A 25,851-nucleotide genomic window follows, 5' to 3' on the forward strand; every position below is an offset into this window, starting at 1 on the left:
GGGCTGCTACCACAGTCTTCTACTCTTTGGTAGCATATTATATCAGCCTGCATAGCAATATTTATTGATGAGATTTGGCACTTTCAGAATAATACCCTTTTAAGTGGGTATTTGATATAGGGGAACCTGAAATAGGCAGAGAGTGATTTTCAAAGTCACTTAGTGGCAGAGACAGGAAAATGATTTGGAGGTGATTTTGTATTAAAAAACAAAAGTATAACTGAAAATTTTGAACATTTGGTATGTTGTTTTTCATCAACATCGCTTATAGTTGTTGAAAACAAATATGAATTTTTAATATCTTGGGGTTTTGGCATAGGAACAAAGTTAAAAATACTTTGTAAGGATGGCAGACAGGACTAACAGAAAGCATTGATGCATAATCATAAGCTATAAGGCATTTGTATTTACAGAAATACCAATCGGTGGAACTGACGTGCAAATCCGCACCAAACTGGAGTTTCATTGGCAGTCTTAGTAAAACTGTGGTGTAGCAAAGTACTTTACCATTTACAATGAATTAATATTTTGGAAGAAATACTTTGTAGAGCAATGATTAGAACGAACTATGCGCACAGAGAGGGGGAGAGGAAGCAGTTACCGGCAGAGGAACAGCTCATCTTGTGCTGTTTATTCATTGTCTTGAACTAAAAGCTCCACACAATTTATTGTTGGTCTTTGGGGCCTAATATGGGAGCTGGTGTGGCCTTATTGAGGTCACCCTTTGAAGTTGCTGCTGATAAAACAAAAAGCCTTCAGATAAGAGATTTAATTTCAGAATATAAAACCTTAACATTACATTTTAATTTCAATATACAATTTGGCATCTAATTAAACATGATCTAAAGTATATAATAATTTGGCTAATTTGGCTAAATAAGAAGCTTTACGAAGTACTGTTTGTAGCAGCTTCTACACATAACATGATGATTTTTCCAGAAATGAATACTTCACTAACTAACAAATGACTATTTAATATGTTGGGTAGTACTTGCTTCTTAGTTCTTGACTGATGGGTAGAATAACTCTTTAACTATTTGCAATCTATATTTTGTGCATGGCATTCAAGTTCATATTTCCTAGTTTTCACCATTCAATGAGATACAGATATTCATTTACAATAAGTTAACCTAGGACAACCAATTTTTATTTTGATATAACACTAGCACTTTTGTTATTAAAACAATTTAGAACATATTATTTATTTTTTATTTTGTGTCAGGAATAGTAATTGGGAACTTTTCCTAAATATATTATGACTGGAAAAAAAAATCAGTGATGCCACATCACTGACCCAGATTCTTTAAAATAGGTTAGTTATTATTATTATGTTTTTGTCAACATATCTTGATAAAAGCTCTAAACTGTATGAGCTAGAATACAAATCTACTCCAAGGAATAGGTCAACTACACCCAATTCATTGATAAGCAAGCTGTAAATGTCTGAAAAGGACTGCTGATATTTTCTATTAACACCTTTTTTAAAAATTACTGCCATGCTTTCCACAAAATTGAGCAAATATTATTTATTAAGCTTGCCTGCACAAAATTGGAGAAGAGCAAATGTTCATTACATACAGCTATTGGTTACATGCTAGATGATATCCTATTCATCCTCTCTTAGGACAGAAAGAGGCAGGCTGCATGGCTGGGCACCGAGGGTAGCCAGGGAGGGGGACTTCCAGTCTGCAACCTTGCAGTAAACTAACGCTGTCCTTTAAATATTCTAGACGTCGTCTTTTCAGTCTACCCTACCTAAAGTGCACTACCATCCAAGAAGACGAGCAGAGAACACCTCTGCGGAGGCTGAATTTTAAGGAAATAACCACGAGTAATGGTTCACTAAACTGAAAATGTGATTTGGGGTGGGGGGAAGTCAGATACTAAGTTTGATTAGTTTACTACAATTGTAAGAAAATGCTAAGTCATGTGAATAATAGACATCATCCACATCATAAATTCTGTACAACAGATGCTTTTATGAAACGGAGCCACCTGTTTTTTTCATGTTTTATTGTAATATACTAGGCATTTCTGTATTACTGTGTATGTATTTCCTTTTAAATGTCTAAGTCTTATGTAAATGGATATAAATATGATTTTTAAAAAAATAAAATATATGGTTCATGGAGTCTCAAGTGCAAACATTTGACAATACCAAGTACTGTTTGTATTTTACCATTCTGCCATTTTTACAGTTTTTGAATTCTAAAGGTCAAATGGATGTTTCATGCTTCCACGTCTCACCTTCCAGTCTGTCAATACTTAAAGCTGAAAACCTGCCTCTGATCGTGTAAAAAAGAATGATTTAACCTGGAACCGGAGCCAAAAACAGACCTTTAAAGGCAATCAGGGATGTCCTCTCTCTTTAGAAATAGCACTGTGACGGCTCGATCTCCTTTTCAAGACAAAACAAAGCCAAACTGTTTACAAGAGTCAAAACAACTATTTAAAAACATTTATAAAGAAAAATCATGATCTTCTCTTGTTACCTGTGGACCAATATAATTTTTTTTTTCTTTCCTAAGAGCCACATGTTCATTCAAATATCTTGAACCGCCAGCCAGCACTGCTCAGTGAACGCCAACCACTGCAGAGTCTGAGGTTCATGTCCACTGGAAGGAAACAAACCCCGCACCCTCCCCTTTGTCAGTGCGACAGGGCACTAGCCAGAGTCATGTCTAACGTTATGAGCTTTTAGCCGAGATGGCCTTGTTTCGACTTCCCTGAAGTCAATCTTATCAGAGGAAATAAATGAAAGACAGAATGATTAACATATATAGTGTATAAAGTATAGAAGAGTAATCTCTTCCCTGTGGCTTTATTTGGTGGTGTTACTGTTGTTTATTCTTTGTTTCTATGGAAGATTTCAAAGTAAAACCTATTTAAAAATACATTTATCTATCTGCTGATTTCCTGCTGTTTAATCTTATTAAGCGCAAGACCTGTCATTGGTAATTTCATTTTTTTGTATTTAATTTACTATGTTTGCACGTACATGACATTTGTTTTGATGTCTATTTTTGTTTGAACCGATTCAGTCAAAAGATAATGGTAACAGAAACTCTCTCCATTGTCAATAAAAAAGGAATACTTCCAGTTCTCTGTTTAAGCTTTGTTTTCTGGTCACATAAAGTTTAACAATTGACTTAAACTTGTTCTTTTAGGGACTGTCTCGGTTAGTGAGTTGGCCACAAGAGGGAGCAGTCACCTTGCTGATGAGAGTGACTTTAAATGTGCTAGAATGTTGCCTGGGCAGGAAAGATGCAAAGAGCCTTTTAAGCTCATCTAAACATGGGGATATTGACCTACAGAAGTCAAATGTAATGTAGAAACTATGATATTATAACAATATAACCTAGATTTGTGTCTACTCTTATACAGGATTTAATGGCATAAATTTTCTCCCTGTTAGAGATCACCAGCAAGAAATATTAATAATTTATAATAGACTCAAATATATAGGGGTAAAAAGAGCCAGCTATGTGTCTCAACAAAGCATAAAGTACCTTTTAATGTATAGAATAATATCTGCCCGATTCTAAAATCCACTTAAACCATTTAATGACCATCTAGTAATATTATGAATTTTCACATATTTAATAGTCAAAGCCTTTACAAATAAAATTTTATATAAATCAAGCTGCTTTTTAAATGCAAAACAGGTCTTGATTGTATACATGCAGTATATTTTTATAAGCAAAATAATTCGAAAAACACATTTATAGATTTTTAAAGAAAATCTCTATATTTTAATTTTTCCAATGTCTTACAGTAAAAAAAAATTACGAAAATATGAATGATAATACAGAATTAATTTCAGCAAATTTAAATGTGATTGCATTTTTTAGTAACATTATACTGTCATTTTTAAAGGTACATTTAGCCCGGCCAGTGTGGCTCAGTGGTTGAGCATCGACCCATGCACCAGGAGTTCGACAGCTGGATTCCCAGTCAGGGCACATCCCCAGGTTGTGGACCCGATCCCCATTGGGGAGCATGCAGGAGGCGGCCAATGGATGTTTCTCTCTCTCTCTCTCTTTCTCTCTCTCTCTCTCCTTTCCTCTTTCTCAAAATTAATGAAAAAAATAAAAATAAAGGAACGTTTATTCTGAATATTTTAGGTACTAAGTAGTAAAAGTGCTTTATGATAAAAGTATTAAAATAGAAAATTCAGTTTTTTCTTCCAAAATTTAAGCAATCTGATGACTTAAGTGTATCCTTTACCCTACATTTATTAATATAAAAGTGACATCCTTTGACCCTGCAAAAGAGATGAATTTCCTCAACCAGATACAAGAAAAAGCTGATTTTCCTGGCTTGTGCATTGTTTTTTTTTCTCACTCAACTGGAAAATAGCTCAAGCCTGCTTGCCAAAGTGTCACTTTAGATGTGAGTACCAGGAAAAATGTGCAAGAGGACCAAAGATATAACCTCTACACACTCCTTGCTCCTGTGTAATATACCTCAAGTAGACCTTATAGGTATAGGTAAATATAGGTATATTTATGCCTTACAAATGATACACTTTCAGCTGAAAAATTTGCCATCTCAAATGAACTGAATTCTATATGAAAAAGTAAGGTAATACTATTGAATGCTAAGATATAACAAATAGATTATTTGTTAAGATTACAGATGTGATAATGGATTAAATGTGCCCAAAAGAAGCTACAGTTTAAGGAACCCTACAGGCTCAAATTATAAATTGAATGTCTATCTAATTTAATTTAGCCTACTAAAATAATTAATGAAAACAACTAGATAAATATAATTTTTCCAGGTGTAACAATCAAGAAGCCAGTTTAAGCAAATAGAGATTTACTTGAAGAAGTCATTTATTTTCATAGCCTATGGTCCAAGTAAAAAGCACACATTTTCAAAATGTCTTGATACAGGTTGTAAGCAATTTTATAAAAGAAACGAGTAAATCTTCTCTTTATCTAGACATATTTCTTATACCCAAACTATTATATCAGGACAGCGGTTCTTCAAAGTAATGTTCCTGATGCACTGAAAGACTAAGGGATACTTTGAGTCCCCTCAAAGATTCAATGGGCATGGTTAATATTTTTGTGTTTAAATTTATTTATTCTTTGATTACTGATAATATGTCCAACACTATGCAAATCAAATATTTAATTATCTATATCTATTTTGGTTAATTGGCACAGGACCGTAAGCTTATTAACAAAGACTCATATTCCATTTTTAAAAATTCTCAATCGTTTTATAGAAGGTTAAATGGAAAGGTGTGCTCAGATGTCACCATGTTTTCTTAGTGGGTTATTTACAAATGAGAGATTTTACCTAAAAAATCTGATTTTTTCGGTTTCTCATAGCACAAAATAAAAACTTGAACATTTTCTCCTGAAGAGCTCTCTTTGCCAGTCTACCCCATTTCCACACCATCTCCTTGTTTCCATAGAAGCTGAAATCACCAAGTGCACAGTCAGCTAAGACCTTGCGACAGGAGGAGCGGCTATGAAAGGCCCTCATCTCCATGACAAAGAGAAAGCATTAGGTGACCTCCAGGCACCTGCTTTCCCCTAAGTGACAAATGACCTGACCTCAGAGCTCTACCCAGGAAGCCAGCCTTCCCTCAGGAAATGACTAGACAGGCCCTGCTACCGAGAGAATCGGCTGATTAGGTGATTACCACACATGTGGGCAACTCAAGAGTATTAGAAAGCATTCCAAATTTCCGTAAGAAAAATTGTAATTGTTTTCTGACTTAAACTTGAGCTTCAGGTTTTGGGTCAAACCTGCAGGTTCCTATTTTTAGGAAGTGGCTCTATATTCATGTCCTTTTCAATGAAAATGCTTTTATTAGGGGAGGGTACAATTATTTAAAAAATTATACATTCAATCTATTTTTCTAAAAGCAAAGTGCCAGACAACTTATAATGAGCCATGTTTCAGGTAATGGATAACAATGCTAATTGGGTGTAATCGCTACTCTTCCAGTGCATTTTTTAGACCAAGCTTCACAATTCACATTTCACTTTGCAAGTACTTTCTATTTAAATATTTATTTCTGGGAAATAATTCAAAAAACTTGGCTTCGGTTAGAAAATTGACTTGGAAAAGAGTCAGGATGCCTGTTTCAGCACTTCCTCTATGTGCCTGAAAATGCTGGGGTCTTCGATTGTGGGCGTCACCTGGAAAGGAAATGAGAAATATGAGTGCCCCTCCTAGAAACTCACTCTCCCTATAAGGAATCACGTGCCATGTTGTGTCGCCCTTTATCTTATATGAATATTACCTTATAATACTCGTGTGGAAGTGTTTAGAAATAGGAAACTTTGGACCTAATATTTAAAAGTGTATCTACAGCTTTCCAGAATGATAAAATAAACTGTTCTATTAGCAAAACTCTTGGTCCTCAATGCTACTTTCTGCAGAATTCCTCTTATGAGACTTTCCAAGTGCCTCTATGAAAAGACAATGAAAGGATTTCTCATTTGCTCGTGCAACTGCTCTATTAAAATATGTATATCTATGCGTATACAATATGCAAACAAATTTTAAAAATACAGATGCTTGCATCAGCCTAAAGTTTTCTAAAATAGTACAATTAGCGTGTGTATTGATTAGAAGTGTTGAAACACATACAGCCAGCCTCAATTACATGCTTTCTCACTAATAGCCATTAATAATTACAATGAAGAAAAATGTACCTTTAATTCAATAAAACTGCATTTTCACAAGTTTGTTTGAATTTAACTGACATATTTACTAATAGTAAAAATATTTTCACACACTGATTCTTGTCTTCTCAAAGCATATGGTTTCAATTAATCTGTGTTTCTCCCAAACCATTATTCCTACAGAGAGAGTATCTATGCAGTTTCTCATTCAACATTTAAAAAGTGCTATTATGTGTATTTTAGGGATACAAAGTCATGCTTAGGAACCATTTTTGAGAGCTTTGCTGATGCTCAAGAAATGGGGATAAACCATTTCAGAACTCAGCACTAAACCTCCTTGATACTTTACCTTATAAGGCTTGCCATTGACGAGGGCAGACAGAGCTGAGCGGGGAATTTTGCCAGATCTAGTTTTGGGTAATTGTTTGACAAAAACTGCATTTCGAAAAGCAGCCACGGGGCCAATGCTTTGTCTGACATGTTTCACGATTTCTTCCAAAACTTGTTCCTCGGTTGTGTTTATACCTAGGGGGAAAGTTAAGATGGTAAGCATGGAATTAACCCTAGCTAATCATTCAGAACCCAAACGGAGAGGACAAAGCTCCCTTACCTTTTCTCAACACGCAGAGGGCTAAGGGCACATGACCTTTCAGAGGATCCTCCTTGCCAACAACGGCGCAGTCGGCCACGGTGCCGTGGGAAAGCACCGACTGCAATAAGGAAAGGCATTCATTTAGCGTGTGCCTGTGTGTAAATTATTTCAGTTGGGAGTATAAGTACATGTTAGAGAACTTAAAAACCCATAGCTGTCTGTGTGAAGATGACTAAGTCACAATTCATATCATTACCACTGGGGTGAATGGTTAGGAGCCCCAAGGTGGTCACTCACGAAAGGCTGACAGTAATTAAGAAAAATTGCTTAGCTTACCTGGAAAGTAATGGATTTGCTTTTTTCATCTCAATTATTGATTAATGAAGTCAGGGAAAATATGCAGTGGATACCACATGTAAACAAATTGCAACAGGCCCACCAGAGGAGCCCATGGCAGCCCAGGACTAAATGCATAGTGCTTTTATGTTTGCACCTGTTACTACGCAAAGAAGAGAGCGTTTATTTTCTTGAGTGACCACCCAACCAGAGAGGACTTTCCAAAGCAAAATAAGAGACTGGACATGGGGTGAAGTCCTGGCGTCAGGAATAACCATGGTCGAGGCACCTTTTCATGTCGCTCACCCTGAGCTCTCGGCGTCTTCCAGAACAAAGCAGCTACCTATCTGCGATCACAAGAACCAGCAGAGTAACCACAAGAAACACAGGCTGAGGATATAAAAAGCCATTTCTGCTGTGATGGGATTTTGTAAATGCATATCCAGAAAGTCTTTATCTGAAAAATACATATTTCAGTGACTGCAAATCTCTAATGGCTAGAGAAAACAGTAATACTCCAACAGCTCATTTAGCAGTTCTCATTCTTCCTTCCAGGTATTCACTCAACAAAGATTTCCTAAATCCCTCCTGTGTTCCAACCACTGCGCCAGGCTCCGTGGTGAGCAAAATAGGCAGAGCATGATCTCATGGTGCCTAGTGTCTAACAGGGGAGACCAATATTAATCAATCATAAATATGTAATTATTATAAATGTCTAAATATAAGAGTGGTGAGGGCTTTGGGGAAATAACTTGGGTTTTCATGTGCAAAATAGAACAAAAGTAACCAAATTGGCAGAAGGATATGAATGTCAGAGAAGCTTTCCCTTAAGATATGACAAGCTCAGGTCTAAAGGATTAGTAGACGCTGATTGGGCGAGGAGGAGGAGCCCTGTGGAAGGGCAGTGCGTGTCCATTCACGCCTGAAAGAAACTCGTGTGGCTAGAAAGCCAGAGCCAGACTGAGAAAAAGGAGCTGCAGAAGTCATGAGAGGCTGCGCAAAGAGCTTCCAACTGCAGTTCTAGCAGCTTTGGGAAGGTAGTACGCACTTTCCGTAGTTCAGGAAGAGATGCAAGATCAGGTGGACTTCTTACATCTACTTTAATTTTTTAGAGTAGTTTTAGGTTCGCAGAAAACTGAGCAGAAGTACAGAAAGTTCCCGTGTACCTCCTGCCCCTGCAAAGAACAGCCTTCCCACCATCAAAGCCTTCACCATCATGGTATATTTGTTATAACTGATGAACCAACACTGACACAGCATGATCACCTTAGTTCATAGTTTACTTTAGAGTTCGCTCTTGGTGTTGTACATTATGTATGCTTTATTGTTTTTTTGTCTTTATTGATTTTTAGAGAGAGAGGAAGGGAGAGGGAGAAAAAGAAAGAAACATCTATGACACAGAACACTGATTGGCCGCCTCCTGCATGCCCCGCACTGGGGATTTGGCCCACAACCTGGGCATGTGCCCTGACCAGGAATCAAACTGGCGACCTCTCGGTGCATGGGTCGACACTCAACCACTGAGCCACACTGGCCCAGCCATTCCATGTGCTTTATGACATGTATCCACTATTATAATATTTGATAGGCAGGCTTCACTGCCCTAAAATCCCCTGAGCTCTGCCTGTTCATCACTCACTTCCCTCTAACCCCTGGCAACCAATGATTTTTACTGTCTCCAGAGTCCTTTTCCACAATGCCATGTAGGTGGAATAATACAGTGTACAGCATTTTCAGATTGGCTTCTTTCACTTTAGAGTGGATTTTGAAAAACACAAACTTGTTTCATTGTGGAGAATAATCAGAGGGTTGCTTAGAGTATCACCTTCTGTGCAGTGAAACCATCTGAGAGGCTGCTTTATCGTAGACCAAGGACGGTAGTGGGTGAAGTAAAATGGATACAGGTGATAAACTGGAGATGGAGCATGGGTTAAGAATGATTCTGTGTATTTGGTTTGAGCAGCTGGTTGGATAGTGGTGTCATTTTCTAAGCAAGAAAATGATAGTGAGGGCTGAGCTTGAGAGGAAAGATCACGTAATAAGTCTTGGACATGTTTTGTTGAAGCTCCCTTGATACATCCGAGTCGAAGCAGTTGGAGCTGAGGAGAGTCTCGACTCGGGGACGCGTATTTGAATGTCATTAACGTACAGATGCTCGTGAAAGCTGTGGGCGTGGATGGGATTACGGAGAAAACAGTGAGAAGAAATGAGCGAAGGAACGCCAGTACCTGATGCCTACACACACACACACACACACACGCACACACACACACACACAGAAGAAGCTGGCAAACTAGACTAAAGAAGGCACAACCAGACAGGTAGGAGAAAAATCAGCAGTCTGGGACATTTCACTTCCAACCCCCAAATTTTCCATAAAGAAACTTTTTTTCTCTTGATTAAGCCAAGTTGAAAATATATTTTTCTCCTCTTAACTCCTGAAAAACTCAATGAACTGCTACAATGTGATACAAACCCAGTGTATCATCTCACAGGGCCCTAATTAATGATACAAGTCAACATTTCTCTTCTACCCTATCGCTAGCACCCACTGTGAAGTACTGAGTTGTAAGGGTTCTCATCCACCGTTTTTGACTTCTGCAGTGCCGCGAGTAGGATGTGTTAAATAAATAATTTTTGTTTTATCAGCTTCATTGCTAAGGTAATGACATCCATGCCCTCTTTCCATAAGTCAGGCCTGACTAAAAAGCTTCTGCAAAACACAGACTGCAGAGACCTTGCAATACCACCTTGTCCCACTGCTGCAACTTGAACTCTCACGATGCTTCCAACAGCTTTCCCATTTGTTAACGTCTTATTTACTTTTTTAGGTTTGTGGGTGGAGTGTAGAAACAAAATTTTTAAATATGTTTTATTGTTTTTTTTTGTTTTTTTTTTAGAGAGAGAGGAAGGAAGAGAGAGATAGAAACATTCATGTGAGAGAGAAACAGCAATCAGCTGCCTCCTGCATGCCCCCCACTGGGGATGGGGCCCACAACCTGGGCATGTGTCCTGACCAGGAATCGAACTGGCGACCTCTTGGTGCATGGGTCGATGCTCAACCACTGAGCCACACCAGCTGAGCTCACATTGTTATTTTAATTTCACCATGTTTCCATCCTCAGTCTTAGTGTTTTAGAAGTAAATGGGAAAATGTTGACTGGCTTTCTGTAAGGGTAGGAAGTATTTTAAAATCAGAATTAATACATAACACAGCTATCTTTGCTATCAAATGTTCCCATTTTTTGCCGACTCTGCATAAATTCTTAAAAATCTGTGAGAAACAATCCCTTTCCATAACTGCATGTCATTTGTAAATGAGGTTCATTATTATAGTGGATAAAATTACATTGATCTGTCAGTGTTAAAAAGATACCATCAAGGAAGGGAGGCAACTTTCTATGTTGGCCCCTCCAACAAAGCTGGCATGCCAAACAATGATTTCAACAACTGAGTCGTTAAAAAAAGAAAGCATCAAAATGTGCCTTAGCAGCATTTGAGGGACAGAAGCCAGCCAAATGTCTTGTGGAGAAAAACAATTAAAAGCCATGTTTGTATACTCCCTTCATATAAATTCCATAGTGCATCTGTGGTTAACAATAGGCAAATACCCCTCTCCGTCACAAAAAAAGATACAACTTAAACTGTAATAGTCTCACCAAGAGTGAGCGTATAAAGGTTACGGAACAGGTCTGGCAAATGTCTGCCATTCATTGTTACAGGTGTACTGTCACCTTTGTGTATGTTTTAATGAATTTTAAAGTCTGTGCCTTTAGTGGGCTACATTATATCTGCTTCTTAATTCTGTTTCGAAGTATTTTCATATAAGACAACATGATTTGTTTATTTATTTTATTTTTAGAGAGAGAGGAAGTGAGAGGAAGAGAGAGATAGAAGCATCGATGAGAGAGAACATCGATTGACCGCCTCCTGCATGCCCCCCACAGGGGATTGGGCCCACAACCTCAGCATGTGCCCCAACCAGGAACCGAACCAATGACCCCTTGGTGCATGGGTCGATGCTCAAACACTGAGCCATACCAGCCGGGCTAGAGAACATGATTTAAATCAAGCACCCTCGATGATGTAAAGAGCTGAAGAAGAGAAATGTTTTTTCCATCTCTTTTGACCTTAGAGTTATCTAGAAAATGGCCAGATTCCACACCTTCATCAACAGTCACATTGATGTACTATGGAAAATGTTCAGCTATTTTACAACTATGTAAACCCAGGAATCAGTTAACACTGGGTAGACTGAAACTGCACAGCATCTTTGTTGAGCATGCACTTTATAGAAATATGTTCAGTTTCAAAGAAATCATTCCTAAAATAAATAGCTTACTTGGCAAACAAACAATGTCATATTGGTCAGAACAACCTTCAAAGGGCAAATTATACGTGTACACTGCCCTGGGCTTTAAATGCAATAATTTAACACCAAATTTCCAAGTTCCCAAAGCTATTTCCAGGATTATTTAACAAACTGAAACTTAAGCGACCAGAAAAAGAATAAAACAGAAAGCCCAATTTGTTGTTCCTTGGAGATATTTCTTTGCATGAAAAGGTCTGCTCACAACTGTGAAAGAGAACCAAGCATGAAGGACAACATTGACTCCTAGTCATTTTGGCCCAGAAGTCCTGAACTAGCAGTTTTCAGATCTAATTTCCTTAAGAACATCTTGAACTCCCACCAAAGAGTCCCAAATGTCCAGCTAGGTGCTAGGCTTTTAAAGATTAATCAACTGTTCAAATAAATATGATTATTACTTAATAGTTACAAAAGGCCATCGCATGTGTAGGGATCTGTCCTCTTAAAGGTATAAAAGCTCTCCCTGGACTCTATTTTCTTACCATGAGAACAGAAAATAACATAGGGTTTCCTGAAATGTTTTGGATATAATTTTAATAGAATTTCTGTTTGATTAAGTCTTATGGAAGGTAATGCCATTGTCAAATTTTACTTTAGAAATTGGAAAAGCACAGAAAATATATATATAGGAAAACAACATTATATAAAACAACTATATATAAAACAACATTCCATCTACTTTTAATTTCTGCAAAAGAGACTTTCAACAGATTAAGCCTCTCAAGTCCTATTTTAAAAAGTCAGGATGAAATCTAGTATCCACTACTGAGAACCTTGGAAAAGCATTTAACTACCCAGTAAGATTTGGCATCAACATAAACATTTCACATACATACTATCACTGTGGTAAGCAATTGTGCTAGGAGTTGAGAAAAAACAATAATGTTAATGGACATTAACATCTCTGATGTACATCTCTCTAATTGATTCCAATATGGAAAAAATAAACCTGATATGAACTGAGATACTAATTTTCTTATTAGACATAAATATACTATACAGATTTGATCATTTAATTCATATAAAGCCTTGAAGGATGAGAGGTATCCTGTAATGTGTTGTAAGTACTCCAAGACTTGGTGACAACATTGCTGTTAAATGCCACTGATTCCTGCACAGTTTTTCAATTTTGCGACTTTAACTGCCTCACTCTGCTGTTACATGTTATGATAAGAGTGTCAGTAGAAATATATTAAAGCACAATATATATTTAAATAGGCTAACACTTCTCCTTTCATTCTAAAAATAGAAGAAAGAACAAAGAATTTTGGCTGACGTGAAGGTCTGTGCATATGCAATCTCCATATTTTGATTAGCTGACTCTGTGAGAAATGCAAGCAAATATTAGAAGGAATCTCCTACAAGCAAGAAATTAAAAGTTCATGCAACCAGAACCATCTTTTGCCAACACACTGAAATACCTGAAGCATAAATTTCAATTTCAGGTTATCGCAAAATCCAGAGTCAGTTAAAAACAAGATAATATTATGCCTGCACATAAAGGTCACATATTTCAGCCCTGGCCGATGTGGCTCAGTGCATGAGCATTGTCCCATGCACTGAAAGGTCACTGGTTCAATTCCCGGTCAGGGCATGTGCTCAGGTGTTGGGTTCAGTCCCCGATCAGGGCATATATAGGAGGCAACCAATGGATGTTTCTTTCTCACATCAATGTTTCTCTCTCTCTCCCCCTCTCTCTGAAATCAATAAAAACATATTTTTTAAATAAAAGTCACATATTCCAAAACATTTTTATAAAATTCTTTCCTTTTACTCAAATAACATCTCATTGTCATATTTTTTTTTTCTTTTAATCCTCACCTGAGGATATTTTTTCCATTTTTTGTACAGATAGAGTGGGAGGGAGAGAGAGGAAGGGAGAGAGAGAGAGAAACATCGATGTGAAAGGGACACATCGAGTGGCTGCCACCCGCACGACCAACCAGGGCCGGGGACAAACTACAGCCGAAGTACGTGCCCTTAGCAGGAACCGAACCCGGGTCTCTCCAGTCCGCAGGCCGACTCTCTAACCGCTTTGCCAAACTGGCCAGGGCTCATTGTCATATTTTTTAAAATATGACAAGAAGTGTTAAGCTGTTAAATTTAGGCTGAAGATAAGTACCTCCTTTAAGTTAGGTGACCATCTTTTAATCAGAGGGAGGGAACTAAACTTGGATTCTGTACACTCTGATCCCACTGCATTTTAAATCACACTACATTAGGTATTTGCTTTCATTTAAACTGAAGTTTGTGCCACTCTGTTTAAACTGGGTTTCCCTTGGCCGGTTTGGCTCAGCGGTTAGAGCGCTGGCCTGCAGACCAATGAGTCACAGGTTCGATTCCGGTCAAAGGCATGTACCTCGGTTGCAGTTCATCCCTGGCCCTGGTCGGGGTCGTGCAGGTGGCAACAAGTCCATGTGTCTCTTTCACATATATATATATATTTTTTTTTCTCGCTCTCTCTTTCTCTCTCCCTCCCTCCCACTCTATCTGAAGATAAATAGAAAAATATCCTCAGGTGAGGAATAAACTATCCTGGGTTTGGTTCTGGAAAAGATAGAATAAATACATTCCACCTCATCACTTCCACGAATTACAATAAGTAAACTCTGGGCTAAATTACAGATCAGAAGATTCTGTCAGAACTGTCAGAACAGGAGAGACAACCTGAGAGTGAGTGCCCGGTTTGGTTGGTTGGTTTGGAGAGTTTTAAACTTCTGTTGCTTTTACAGTTTGTTGTTTGGTTGGTTTTGCCTCCATTATATTCTGGCCAATGAATACAGACAGAAAAGCCCCAAGAAATGCATACTGTGTCTAGCCAGAGGTCCAGGAAAAAGCAGCAGAGGAGCTGGGACACAGAATCATTCTGTTTTTATCCTCCCTACCCTGGGTGAACACAGCAAGGAAGCCCTCTTCCTCCCTGCGGAACTGTGGCAACCTTGTTGGCTCTCCACCACCTGCACCAAGAGAGCCTGGGAACACTCGGCACCACCTGCCCTCCCCACAGCAGCTCCCCGTCCCTGAGAGCGGACCCGGGTCATTGGCCCTGTCCCAGGTGCGCGAGAGCAAGGAGACAGACTCCCTTTCTCTCCCCAGGACACTGTACAGGTAGACCTTGCAGGACTGAGCACTAGAAAGGGGAGCCTTGGGAATAAAGAACTGAGAAATAGGTCAGGTAAAGGCAGGAGCTAGAGAAAAAGATACTTGATCTCTGTGTATGAAGTCCTGACCCTCCCCAGAATCTGGGTATGCAGGAATCCAACCAGAATTGTAACCCTGTGCAGAAACTACATTTCTATAATATGACCTTTTCTCCTTTCTTTCTTTCTGACTCCAACTGGCCTCACCCAGCACCCTGACTCCCGTCCCCTTCTCCCCTGCAGGCTCACGCCCTTCATCATTAAGCCCGCAGGACAGCCTTAGCAATAAAACTGACCATAGAGACTGTTTCAATCAAACTAAAGAAAACATCTAGGCCTCAGGAGAAATTCAGTTCCAGATCCAGAAAAGTGGAACGACCCCACTAACCACGTCTTTGCAAAACCAGACAAGCTACACCATGGTTGACATCAGAACCAGATGCAATGATCACTGCCCCCTACCCTAGCACTGAGCAGTAGAGACCATGACCCTAACTCTCTTAGTCACCACAATTAATAATTTTTCCCTAATAACCCATCCCAGGAAGCCACCGGGGAGCCAGGGCTTTGAGCCAAGTTCACCTGTGACTCTGGCATCATTTCCTTAAAAATAAAACTTTACTTTTTTGGTTGCAAACTGCTGTTCACATTTGATTGGGCTTTGTGCACAGGCCAACAGACTCCTTTAGTTCAGTAACAGAAGCGGCACAGAGAAGATTCAGAACACTTATTAACTGGACTTTCACATTAACTGGACTTTCACATTGACCTTTGAGAGAGACACACGTGAGATGAACTGAGTAGCTCTACAAAGTCTTTGAACACTTAGTTGACTTTGAAACCACAGTCCACAGAAAGTGGGTAAGGAGATGTGGCCTAATCTTCACTGGGTTGACCACTTGCTAAAATTAAAAAAACAAACAAACAAAAAAAAAACCACAAGTCCAGATGGTTTCAACAGAATCCTAAATCTCATAATGTAATATTCAAAATGTCCAGGATAAAATCTAAAATTATTGGACACTAAAAAACGAGGAACAACTAAATACTGCTTAAGAAAAAAGACAAACAACAGATGCAAACCCAAGGTGACCCAAACATTAGAATCACGAAATATTTTAATGTCGCTATTACAACTGTGGGGGAAATACAACTTTTCGGAATTTCTCCTCTAAAAAAGCCGTAACCTCCGGAGAATTTCCAAAAATTATGAGAACTAGAGCTATAGTTATTTGTCTGGTTAATTGCTGTTATCTAACAAGATAATAAAATTTCCAGTTTCCCTGGGAGAGTAAAGTGCTTGCAGCCCACCGAGGATCCCTATGTGCCAGGGAGACAGGCTCACTATTTTCCTAGATATTTACATGTTAAAAAGATGAAGCCTCGGAAACATTCCTTGGTTGTAAACGTTGAACCCATGGGGTTATCTGGCTCCTAGAGAGATTTTATTTACATATCAAAGAGTTGGAGTTTGGAGCCCACCATCGGGTTTCCAAGGAGACTTTTGGGGGGGGGGGGAGCTGCCTACTTCCTCTTTGTAAGCAGAGGGGAACCGTTTTTCTTCTCATCTGAGGAGTGTCTGGCTACTGATGCAGGGAATTGTCCATCGGCTCTCACGGGTCACCTAAGAATAAGATCTGGGTGAAGAAATATTTTACCCAGAGCCATCTTTGCACATTCAGGATAAAATTAATAATCGGCCCAGGAAGTATGGACATACACTTTTAGAATAAATAGAAACCAAATTTCTCAGGGAAAAAAAGCAGATGTTACATAAAGAACCAAATGACTTAAAAGAAGAGAGAAAAGGTGATATAGAGGGAATTAAAAAGAGAAATGGCAAAAAACAAATAAATAAACCTAATAAAGTAGTAGACATAAACATGAATGTATCGATAATTGATTAGAATGTAACTGATATAAAAACACCAGTTAAAAGATAGATATTGTCAGATAGGATAAAAATAAAAAGAAGACACAACTATTTCATATCTACAGGAAATCCACAGGAAGCATAATGATCCAGATAGATTAGAAATGAAAGACTAGAAACCGATAAATGATTAAATATTATCTGTAAAAGATGAAATTGCTTTAAGATTACCACACAAAGCTGATTTCAGAACAAAAAAAATTACCATAGTTAAAAAAAAATCAATGTACAAAAACAATAATGCCTTATAACCAAGTGAGGTTTATCCCAGCAATGAAAGGCTGGTTCAACAGTTGAAAATTAATTAATATACTTCACCATGTAAACAGGATTGAAAATAAAAGTCACACAATCATATCGATAGAGGCACAAAAAGCATTTGACAACATTTAACATTCATTTAAGATTTTTAAAAAACTCAGAAAATTAGTAACAGAAGGGAACTTTCACATTTGATAAAGGTCATCTCTTACAGAAAAACATCATTCTTAATGTTAAGCTACTAAATTCTTTTACCCTGAGATAATGAACAAGACAAGGATGTACGCTTTCACCACTCTTATGTAATATCATACTGGAAATTCTAGCCATTTCAAGAAGGCAAAAAATAAAAAGACATTCAAATCGGAAAGAAAATCCTAAAACCATCTCAATTCACAAACATATTGTCCACACAGGACATCAAAAGAAATCTACAAAAACAGACAACAACCAAAAATCCTAAAAGTAATAAGAATTTAATAAGATCACAGTATATATACATCAGTTTATAAAAGCCAATAATGTTTCTATGAACTAGCTATGAAAATTTGAAAACAAAAATTTAAATCTATAATAGTTAAAAATATTAAATACATAGGTATAAATCTAACAAAAAACGATGAGACTCTGTAAATTAAAAGTATAAAATGTTGAAAAAACATCTAAAAGACCTAAATAAATGGAGAGACATGCAAAGTTTATGAATTGGAAGATTCAGTATAATTCAAATAACAATTTTTCCCAAATAAATCTATACAGGTTTAACATAATCCCAATCAAAATCCATGCAGAAATTATTGTAAGTCAAAAGCTCAGTCTAATATATATATGAAAAGCAGAATACCCAAAACATTTGTGGAAAAAAAGAGCAAATGTGAATACTATTCAAATTTAAGACATTCTATAAAGCTACAGTCTGAAGACAGAATAGTATTGATGACAAAGATAAACACATAGATCAATGAAACAGAAGAGATACTCTAAAAATAGACCCACTCAAATATTGTCAACTGATGTTTGACAAAAGTGCAAAGGCAGTTTAATGGGAGAAGGCCAGTCTTTGCGACAAATGATGCTTGACATAATCAGCATCCATAAAAAATAAAAATAAAAATTTAAAAATCTTGCATCATATATAAAAAAAATTCTATAAACACAAATGTAAACTCATTTAAAATGTAAACCAATACAGCAAAATGTAAAATGTAAAACTATACAACTCTTAGGTGAAAACAAAGGAGAAAATATTATGACATTGGATTGGGAAATCATTCTTAGATTCAACACTAAAATCATTATCTATAAAAGAAAATAAAAATTGGTGAATCGGACCATATTAATATGAAAAACACTTTTGACCTGTTAAGAACACTTTTAATAGAATAAAAAGACCAGTCACAGACTGGAAGAAAATATTTGTACATTTCATATCAGACAAATAACTTGTATTCAGAATATATGAAGAATTCTCAAAACTGAGTAATAAGAAACAAAAAAACGGACAGAAGATTTTAACAAATATTTCACCAGTAAAAGATATGTAGATGGCAAATAAACATATGAAAAGATGTCCAATATATTAGTCATTATAGAACAGAAAAATTAAAAGCACAGTGAGATACTATTACATATCTATTAAAATGATGAAAATAAAAAATAATGACAATTCCAAGTGCTTATGAGGATAGGAAGAAATAGGAACCCTGGCAGTGCTGGTGGGAACGTAAAATGGCAGGGCCACTGTAGAAAAGTCTGGCAGTTTCTTATATACCTAAACATGTACTTACCATATAACCCCATAAACTACATATAGGTATTTATGATAGAGAAATAAAAAGTAATTTTTGCACACAAGAAAACCTGTACTTAAATATATATACCAGCAGTATTTATAATTGCCTCAAACTAGAAACAACCCAAATATCCCTTAATGGGTGAATGGATACATAAGCTGGTTAACACATCCACACCATGGGATACTGCACTTACTGATATACACAGTTACTCGGATGGACTTCAAATGTATTTTCCTAAATGAAGTAACCTGATCTCAGAAGGTTACATACTGTATTATTTCTGTATATGATATTTTAGAGAAGACATAAACACAGAAACAAAGAAAATCCAGTGATTACCAGGGGTTAGGATAGAGAGGGTCAGAATACAAAAAGTGACATTATGAGGACATTCTCTGACAGTGCTGAAATTTTTCTGTATCCTCTCTGTGGTAACGGTTACAAGAATCTATACAAGTAAAAAAATCAGAGTATTATACAATGAAAAAGTGGATTTTACTCCATGTAGAGATGATAAATTAAAGACATTTAAAAAAAATTCTTCTGGAGACTTTGTATAACTTACACTGGCAGAAAATTCTCAGGACTTAAGAGTACAATAAAATGTTTAAATGTTCACCACTTAAAGACTATATCAAGCAGGAGCAAATCAGGAAGCTAGAAGCAGTCAAATAGCAAGTAGGAAGAAGTAATGGTATATGTACTGTCCCATAAATAACAGATATATGTAAGTGCTTAGAATTCCATACTGCCACCCGGACAGGAATGGGAGAGTGCGTGGGAAACATGAAAACCTACGGGAGAGGTGAGATGCCAGAGTAACCTAGCCTCTGCTTCACGTAAAGGGTGTGGTGATGTTCCAGGTTGAATGACTTAACCTTAATACTGACGTCAGCTGAGCTCTGTTCCTAAACATTCCCTAGCACAGACGACTAATATTTGTCAGTACCTCTTCAATGGCACCAGCAGAAATCCTGTGACCTGCAACATTGATCACGTCATCAACTCGAGACATAACATACAAATAGCCTTCTTCATCCATGTAACCAGCATCCATGGTGTCATAATACCCCTGAAAATAAGAATAAATAATGTCTAATTAGGCTATACTATTGGGTAACATAATCAGTTTTAATCTTGGTAAAATATAAAATGTCATAGAAATAAATTTACTGTATACATTTGACTTTTCTCATAACTAGCTTATTGAATTAAATTACTTTTGATTTTTAAAGCTTAATAGAAACTCTTTGCTCCTCTAATAACCAGGAATAAATGAAAGTGTTCTTATGTATGTTCGAGGTAAGCATTTTGAACTTAGATTTGTAAAGTTTGTGAACCAAATTACTTTAGTTTGTTTTTTAAAGTGAAAAGTAATAGCTCAGTATTTCCAATTTGGTATTGCAGAGTAATTCTTTGGTAGATTTCTTCTCTAATTGTGTTAATACTTAAAAGCTTTAAAGCTCTCTATGAATAATTACCAAATAGCGCACAGTTTATTAACATGGACTAGAACTGAAGTCGAGCTTCAGTGAAACATAGTTAATTAGTCAGTATGAAATTAAATTTTTAATCAACTCAAAGGAGCAGCACATCTTCACTGGTCCAGAAGTCACAACAGAATGAAGAATCAGGAAGGATAAGTAGAAAGACAGACATGTTACTTCCCAAATGCTTCTGAGTTACCTTGATACCTACGTTTGTGAGCATGGGCTTTGGGACGAATCCCAGTGAGTCACGATTTGCGTTTCTTAATCTTTCCGACACTCAGTATACTCATCTATTGTATGGGGTAACAAACTATGCTTTATAAGGCTTTTATGAAACATAAAGGAGTTAGTGTATAGAAAGAGGGCAGACCCTGGACAACATGAGCCCACAATAATTGGCACTCATTGCAATTGCTACTGCAATTACTATTAGAGAGACATTGTGTAGTATCCGTTCAACAGCATGGACTCTGGAGCCAAAGTATATGGGTTCAAATGTTAGCTCTGTTACTTCTAAGCTATGGCCAAGTTACTAAATCTTCCTGTGCTGTTATTAACCCCTTAGATGAGAGTTTTGAGGTCCGGGCAATGAGGCAGAGTCCAGATTCACTTCCTCTAGTTTAAACACAAACTGGGACATGGAAGAGCTTTCGGTGTGAAAGGTGATCATGTTAAATCCACAAGCACATCTTACTTGCCATTGGCAGGTTGTAATTAATCATCCTCATATTCTGATGATTTAACTTGGCCCCGCAGGCAGGCAGACTGGGCTGACTGAAGTGTAAGACAAATCTTCCCTGCCACAATCCTCAGGGGCAGGTTTAATCTTGGCTAGTGAGGTCATTTAACTATGCGATCTCATTCTAAAGGAAGCTATTTGAATTCTTGTCATTTGTCTAGTTGATTAGGTTTAGCTGTCCTTCACTCACAAATAAAGAAGATAGAATGCTAATACTTAGACTCACTTTTTCTTTTTAATGAAATTTTGATCTTTCTTTTTATCTAGTGCACAAGGACCAGGTCTCTCTCTCATGGCAGGAAACAGAAGTAAAAAGACAGCAAAAAGATGATTGTGGGATCCTGATGAGCATCATCAACCAAGTTCTGTTATAAGCACAGGACACGTGACCGTGGCTCAGGGGAACAGGTACCGTTATAAGACAGAAAACAGGAAGACACTTTTTGTCATCCAGGTCACTGTTTGTTGGGTATTGAGAACACTGTCTCTTTCCTGTATCTGTGTTTTAAAATGGGATTTTAAAATAAAGAGCTCAGAGTACATTCAAGAAAAAATGTCAAAAAATATGTGAAAAGGTGGAAAAATACAACTTCTGATAGGCCAACTGAATTTTGCTCACATAACCAGGAGCCAAGGAGGTGAAGGGGTCTTGATGACAGTGCAGAATTCTGATCAGGTGCGCGCAGTCTGTGGCGCCCGCAGTCTGTGGCGTCCAACGGAGAGAGTAATATGAAAAGCCCAAAGAAGTTTCACTTTCACAAAATTTTTCCTGATACTGAGGGCTGTTAAATTCCAGAAAAAGCTGCTAAAACAAACTGAGAAATTTTATGTCCAGAGACTTCTAAAAATACATATAAAAATGACTTATTTATGTGGTTTGGGTATTATTATCCCTGAAGTCTGGAAACAGGTCCCGGTAACCTTTCAAAGTTGCTTTGTCATCTATAATTTTAGGAGCAAGTTGCCAAGAACTATAGAGAAGTCTATACAAAGGTAAAAAAAAAAAAGTATAATAAAATTCTTACAGGAAATTTTTCAAAGTATAAATGCTTGAAGGCTTCCTGATTCTTCCAGAGTCCTGAAAAAGCCCCAGGTGGTAACGGCAACCTTACATAAACACAGAGCAGTTAGGGTTACGATGAAGGCGGTAAAAAGGCACATCGATTAGAATAACGTTTTAGTGTGATAGATAATTACAATTCAAATCCTGTCATTAAAATGTAACCCCTAAATTTGCTGGATGGATCATGCTGAATGGAAGCTGAAGCAGTTGACCTCTACATTGCAGAGCCCTTGAGGGATGACTGGAGTTTCTGCAAAGGGCACACAAGGCACACACATTTGGCTTTCAAATAATTATCAGCAGCACTTGTTTCAAAAGGAAGCATAACATTGGCAAAAAGAAACCAAAATGCTTCACTGAGTTATTTTTAAGAGAAATCTCCTTCTACCATGGGCAAATCAATTCTGTTCTTTTTAAAATATTAAGGTACCAACTGCCTGTGTAATTGAATGCTCCAATTAAACATCTCATGAACAGTTGTATCTTCACAATCAATGTGCCTGCCCACTCTGAGAATTCTCTCTCACTGATCCCTCTTCAATTATTTCTTTTCATGACCATACAGAGCTATGTGATATCTCACTCCGATGAACAAAACAGAGTGGTAGTATACATCTCTTTTTTTCCAACCAGTTTCCTCTTAATACCATTATAATTAGCTAGTTATTAAGAATAGGAAAGGAGAAAAAGATAGCGAGACATTATAGGCATGTCATTTGGGCAGCTTCACCAGAAAGCTGCAATTTCATACTCCCCAGGGAACCACCAGCCCATTCCCTGCAGATTACTGGGGAAGGGGTCTAACAAAGGAGAGACAGGCATGTGTGCAGTGAAGTTGGGGTAACATAGGAAAAATGACTGAGAGTCAAACCTGGGAACAGAGATTATTGGCTAGAGGAAGCAGGGCCACTACAACCCTGCAAAAAATTGAGACTATATAATGCCCTAGACAAAGGAACTTGTTCTCTCTGTGTCTCTTGTGGCCTCTCAGCTCTTGGCTCTCCGGTTGCTGTGGCTTTGCTCCTGCCCGTGTTCCCTCCACAGCCATATGGCCACGCGGACCCCACAAGCAATCGACTGATGAACTGCAGCAGGGAAAACAAACTATGCCAGCCTGATGCTGGACTGGACCTGTGCTCCAACATGGAGCGGAAACTCTGGACGCTGGCTTTAGTCCTAGCTCTGCTGAAGCCACAGCGACAGTTCTTCGGTGCTGGGACTGGGGGAAATGGGACCTTGGAAACTCAGAGGTATAATTCCACAGGAACAAAACTTTCTATGATACTTCATCCTCCTTGGAGGGCTTCTGTAATTCTTATCCAGTGGCACCCACGAACCCCACTTCCACCAATAGTACGCCTATATTTCCTTCTTCCCTCCATATTACCAAACAGATATTATGCACATGGCAAGGGCTTAATATCTATCTATCTATTATCTATCTATCTATCTATCTATCTATCTATCTATCAATCATCTATCTATTATCTGTAATAAATTCTTATATCGGTTCCCTGGAGGAAGTGCCAAATAACAAAAAACAATCACCTAATGAGTTTTTGGATACAGAAGCCTTTTAGATGCTTTATAGCTTGTGAGTTTAGAGACTGTAAAACTTAAGGATTTTCAAAAACCTTTCCTCCTGTACTCACACAATAAAACCACTAAGTTAAACAGTTACATCACAGTGCTGCTGCTGAGAAAACTGGACAGGAAGCAGCAGGGCTGCTGCTCACAGGAGGCAACGGCACAGGTGCTCCACCGGTCAGACCTGGCGTTCTCACCTTCTGCCAGGCAGAAGAGAGCAGCTCACAAGTGGGACCAGCAGCCCAGCGGCAGTTGCCCATTTCCACCGCGTCCAGCGTCCCAGTAGGTCCTCCCTTGTTAGATCTTCTTTTTGTAGCATTTAAAAATGTATGTGAAAGCATTTTGTAATCTGCTCAGAACCTAGAGATGCCGCTGTGTTGTTGCTGTTGCCTTGTTAGCATTATTCTTCACCAGGACACCTGCTTGAAGGCAGCAGGAGAAAGTAGGTAATCCCCTCAGGCCCTTTTAACTGACTTTGTTATGTTAATCCTTCTAAATCACCATGCAAATAATTTCACTGCATCAGTTGAACTGTTAACATTCTACAAACCAGTGGGCAAACATTAATTATTAAACACAGAACTAAATTAGGAATATGGCGACCACTAAAAATCATTCTAAATTTATTAGCCACAGTTTCAAGATGCTGAGGATAAAGAAGTGAAGAGGACGCTAAGAAGAGGTGACAAATTATATGAACTAAAAGAAATATCGCTCATAAGCGAAGCCAACTATATGCAAACAACAACAATAAACCTGATGGAGAGGCATTCTGCTTGCACATTAAGTGAGAAATAATTTTCAGCTGTTCTCAAGAAATATATCATCATATAGAGTTCATTCTGTCTTTCTTGGTGACATTTTTTAAACAGACACATGAGTATAAGAATATCTCCCTACAATAAGAAAAATAAAAGGTAACTGTGATCATGAATGGCAACTGACAGGCTGGATTGGGGACAACAGGGAGTAGTGGGGTCTGAGGCAAATTAGAATATCCATGGCAGGTTTAATGAGAGCAGCTGTTTTGAGTTCCACATGATTGCTGGTACACAGACATTCGGATTATTGTCCATACTAAGAGCGATGTATATAGAAGGGCACACTGTCTAACAAGCTTCTCTTTCATTTTCTGTACCCCAAATTCAAGACTTTAGTCCACCAGCTATCCTCACACTGTCTCCTCACAGTAAATGGAGATACCTAAGTGTATGCAATAATTAATACATAGTGTATTGAACACTTCCTGGTGGTTTAGTATGTACCTAATTCAGTGAGTATGCATGGGACCAAGACTTTAACATTTTCCAGTACAAGTCTTATTGGTGAGAAAGGGAATATCTTATACTTCCCAGAAATTGGATACATTTGTAATCTCTATTCTTCAAAGAAGGTGCCTGATAATCTGTGTTTTCTCTTCCTGAGAAAAATATGGTACTAAGAATTGGTAACGGATAGATTATATTATTATAATTAATAAAAGCATAGAGGATTAAAAGTATAGGTAGCCATCCTCAGACAAAAATAAGCTTTAAGGACACAGGCTTTCTTAGCTTATACACCAAACTTTAAATATCTGCATAAATTTTCTGAAGAACAGGAATAGTATGGCTTTTTATACCATCCCTCATTCCTGTGAGAAAGGTCTACATAAGTATATATACCTGTAGACCTTGGAAATTAACATTAATGTACCAAAGGTATGATCTAAGGAGACAGTCAGCAATGAGAAGGAGAAAACTAAGGTTAAACACTGATATTAAAGAAGAACCAAGAAGTAAAAATAAAAAGAAGACCACTGAGCAAAAGTAAAATAAAAGTCAGAGATGTATGAGAACTAAGAGAAACAGTATCTTAGGAGCCACTAGAGTTTTAATACTGACTGAGTGTTCAAC

The 25,851-nt window shown here is 37.7% G+C and overlaps 2 protein-coding genes across 9 annotated transcripts in view; one reads left to right on the forward strand and one right to left on the reverse strand.

The window, feature by feature from the left end:
* PPFIA2 (PTPRF interacting protein alpha 2) overlaps window positions 1-3,099 on the forward strand; it is a 437,224-nt gene extending 434,125 nt beyond the window's left edge. For all 8 annotated transcript variants that reach the window (XM_036251326.1, XM_036251328.1, XM_036251327.1 and 5 more), the window contains one exon: window positions 1,731-3,099. Coding sequence is in view for 1 of the 8 variants with exons in the window: in XM_036251328.1 (XP_036107221.1) it covers window positions 1,731-1,759 (29 nt within the window). In the remaining 7 variants the exon portion in view is untranslated. The remainder of the gene's footprint in view (window positions 1-1,730) is intronic.
* Window positions 3,100-4,877: 1,778 nt separating this feature from the next.
* Window positions 4,878-25,851, reverse strand: part of ACSS3 (acyl-CoA synthetase short chain family member 3) — a 157,636-nt gene continuing 136,662 nt past the window's right edge. The window contains exons 12-16 of the mRNA XM_036252870.1: window positions 22,332-22,413; window positions 20,027-20,149; window positions 7,261-7,360; window positions 7,000-7,175; window positions 4,878-6,161 (exon numbers count right to left, since the gene is read on the reverse strand). Of these exons, the coding sequence (XP_036108763.1) occupies window positions 6,093-6,161; window positions 7,000-7,175; window positions 7,261-7,360; window positions 20,027-20,149; window positions 22,332-22,413 (550 nt within the window). The 3' untranslated portion in view covers window positions 4,878-6,092. The remainder of the gene's footprint in view (window positions 6,162-6,999; window positions 7,176-7,260; window positions 7,361-20,026; window positions 20,150-22,331; window positions 22,414-25,851) is intronic.

The sequence above is a fragment of the Molossus molossus genome, unplaced genomic scaffold, assembly GCF_014108415.1.
Source record: "Molossus molossus isolate mMolMol1 unplaced genomic scaffold, mMolMol1.p scaffold_m16_p_10, whole genome shotgun sequence".
NCBI classification, from domain to species: domain Eukaryota; kingdom Metazoa; phylum Chordata; class Mammalia; order Chiroptera; family Molossidae; genus Molossus; species Molossus molossus.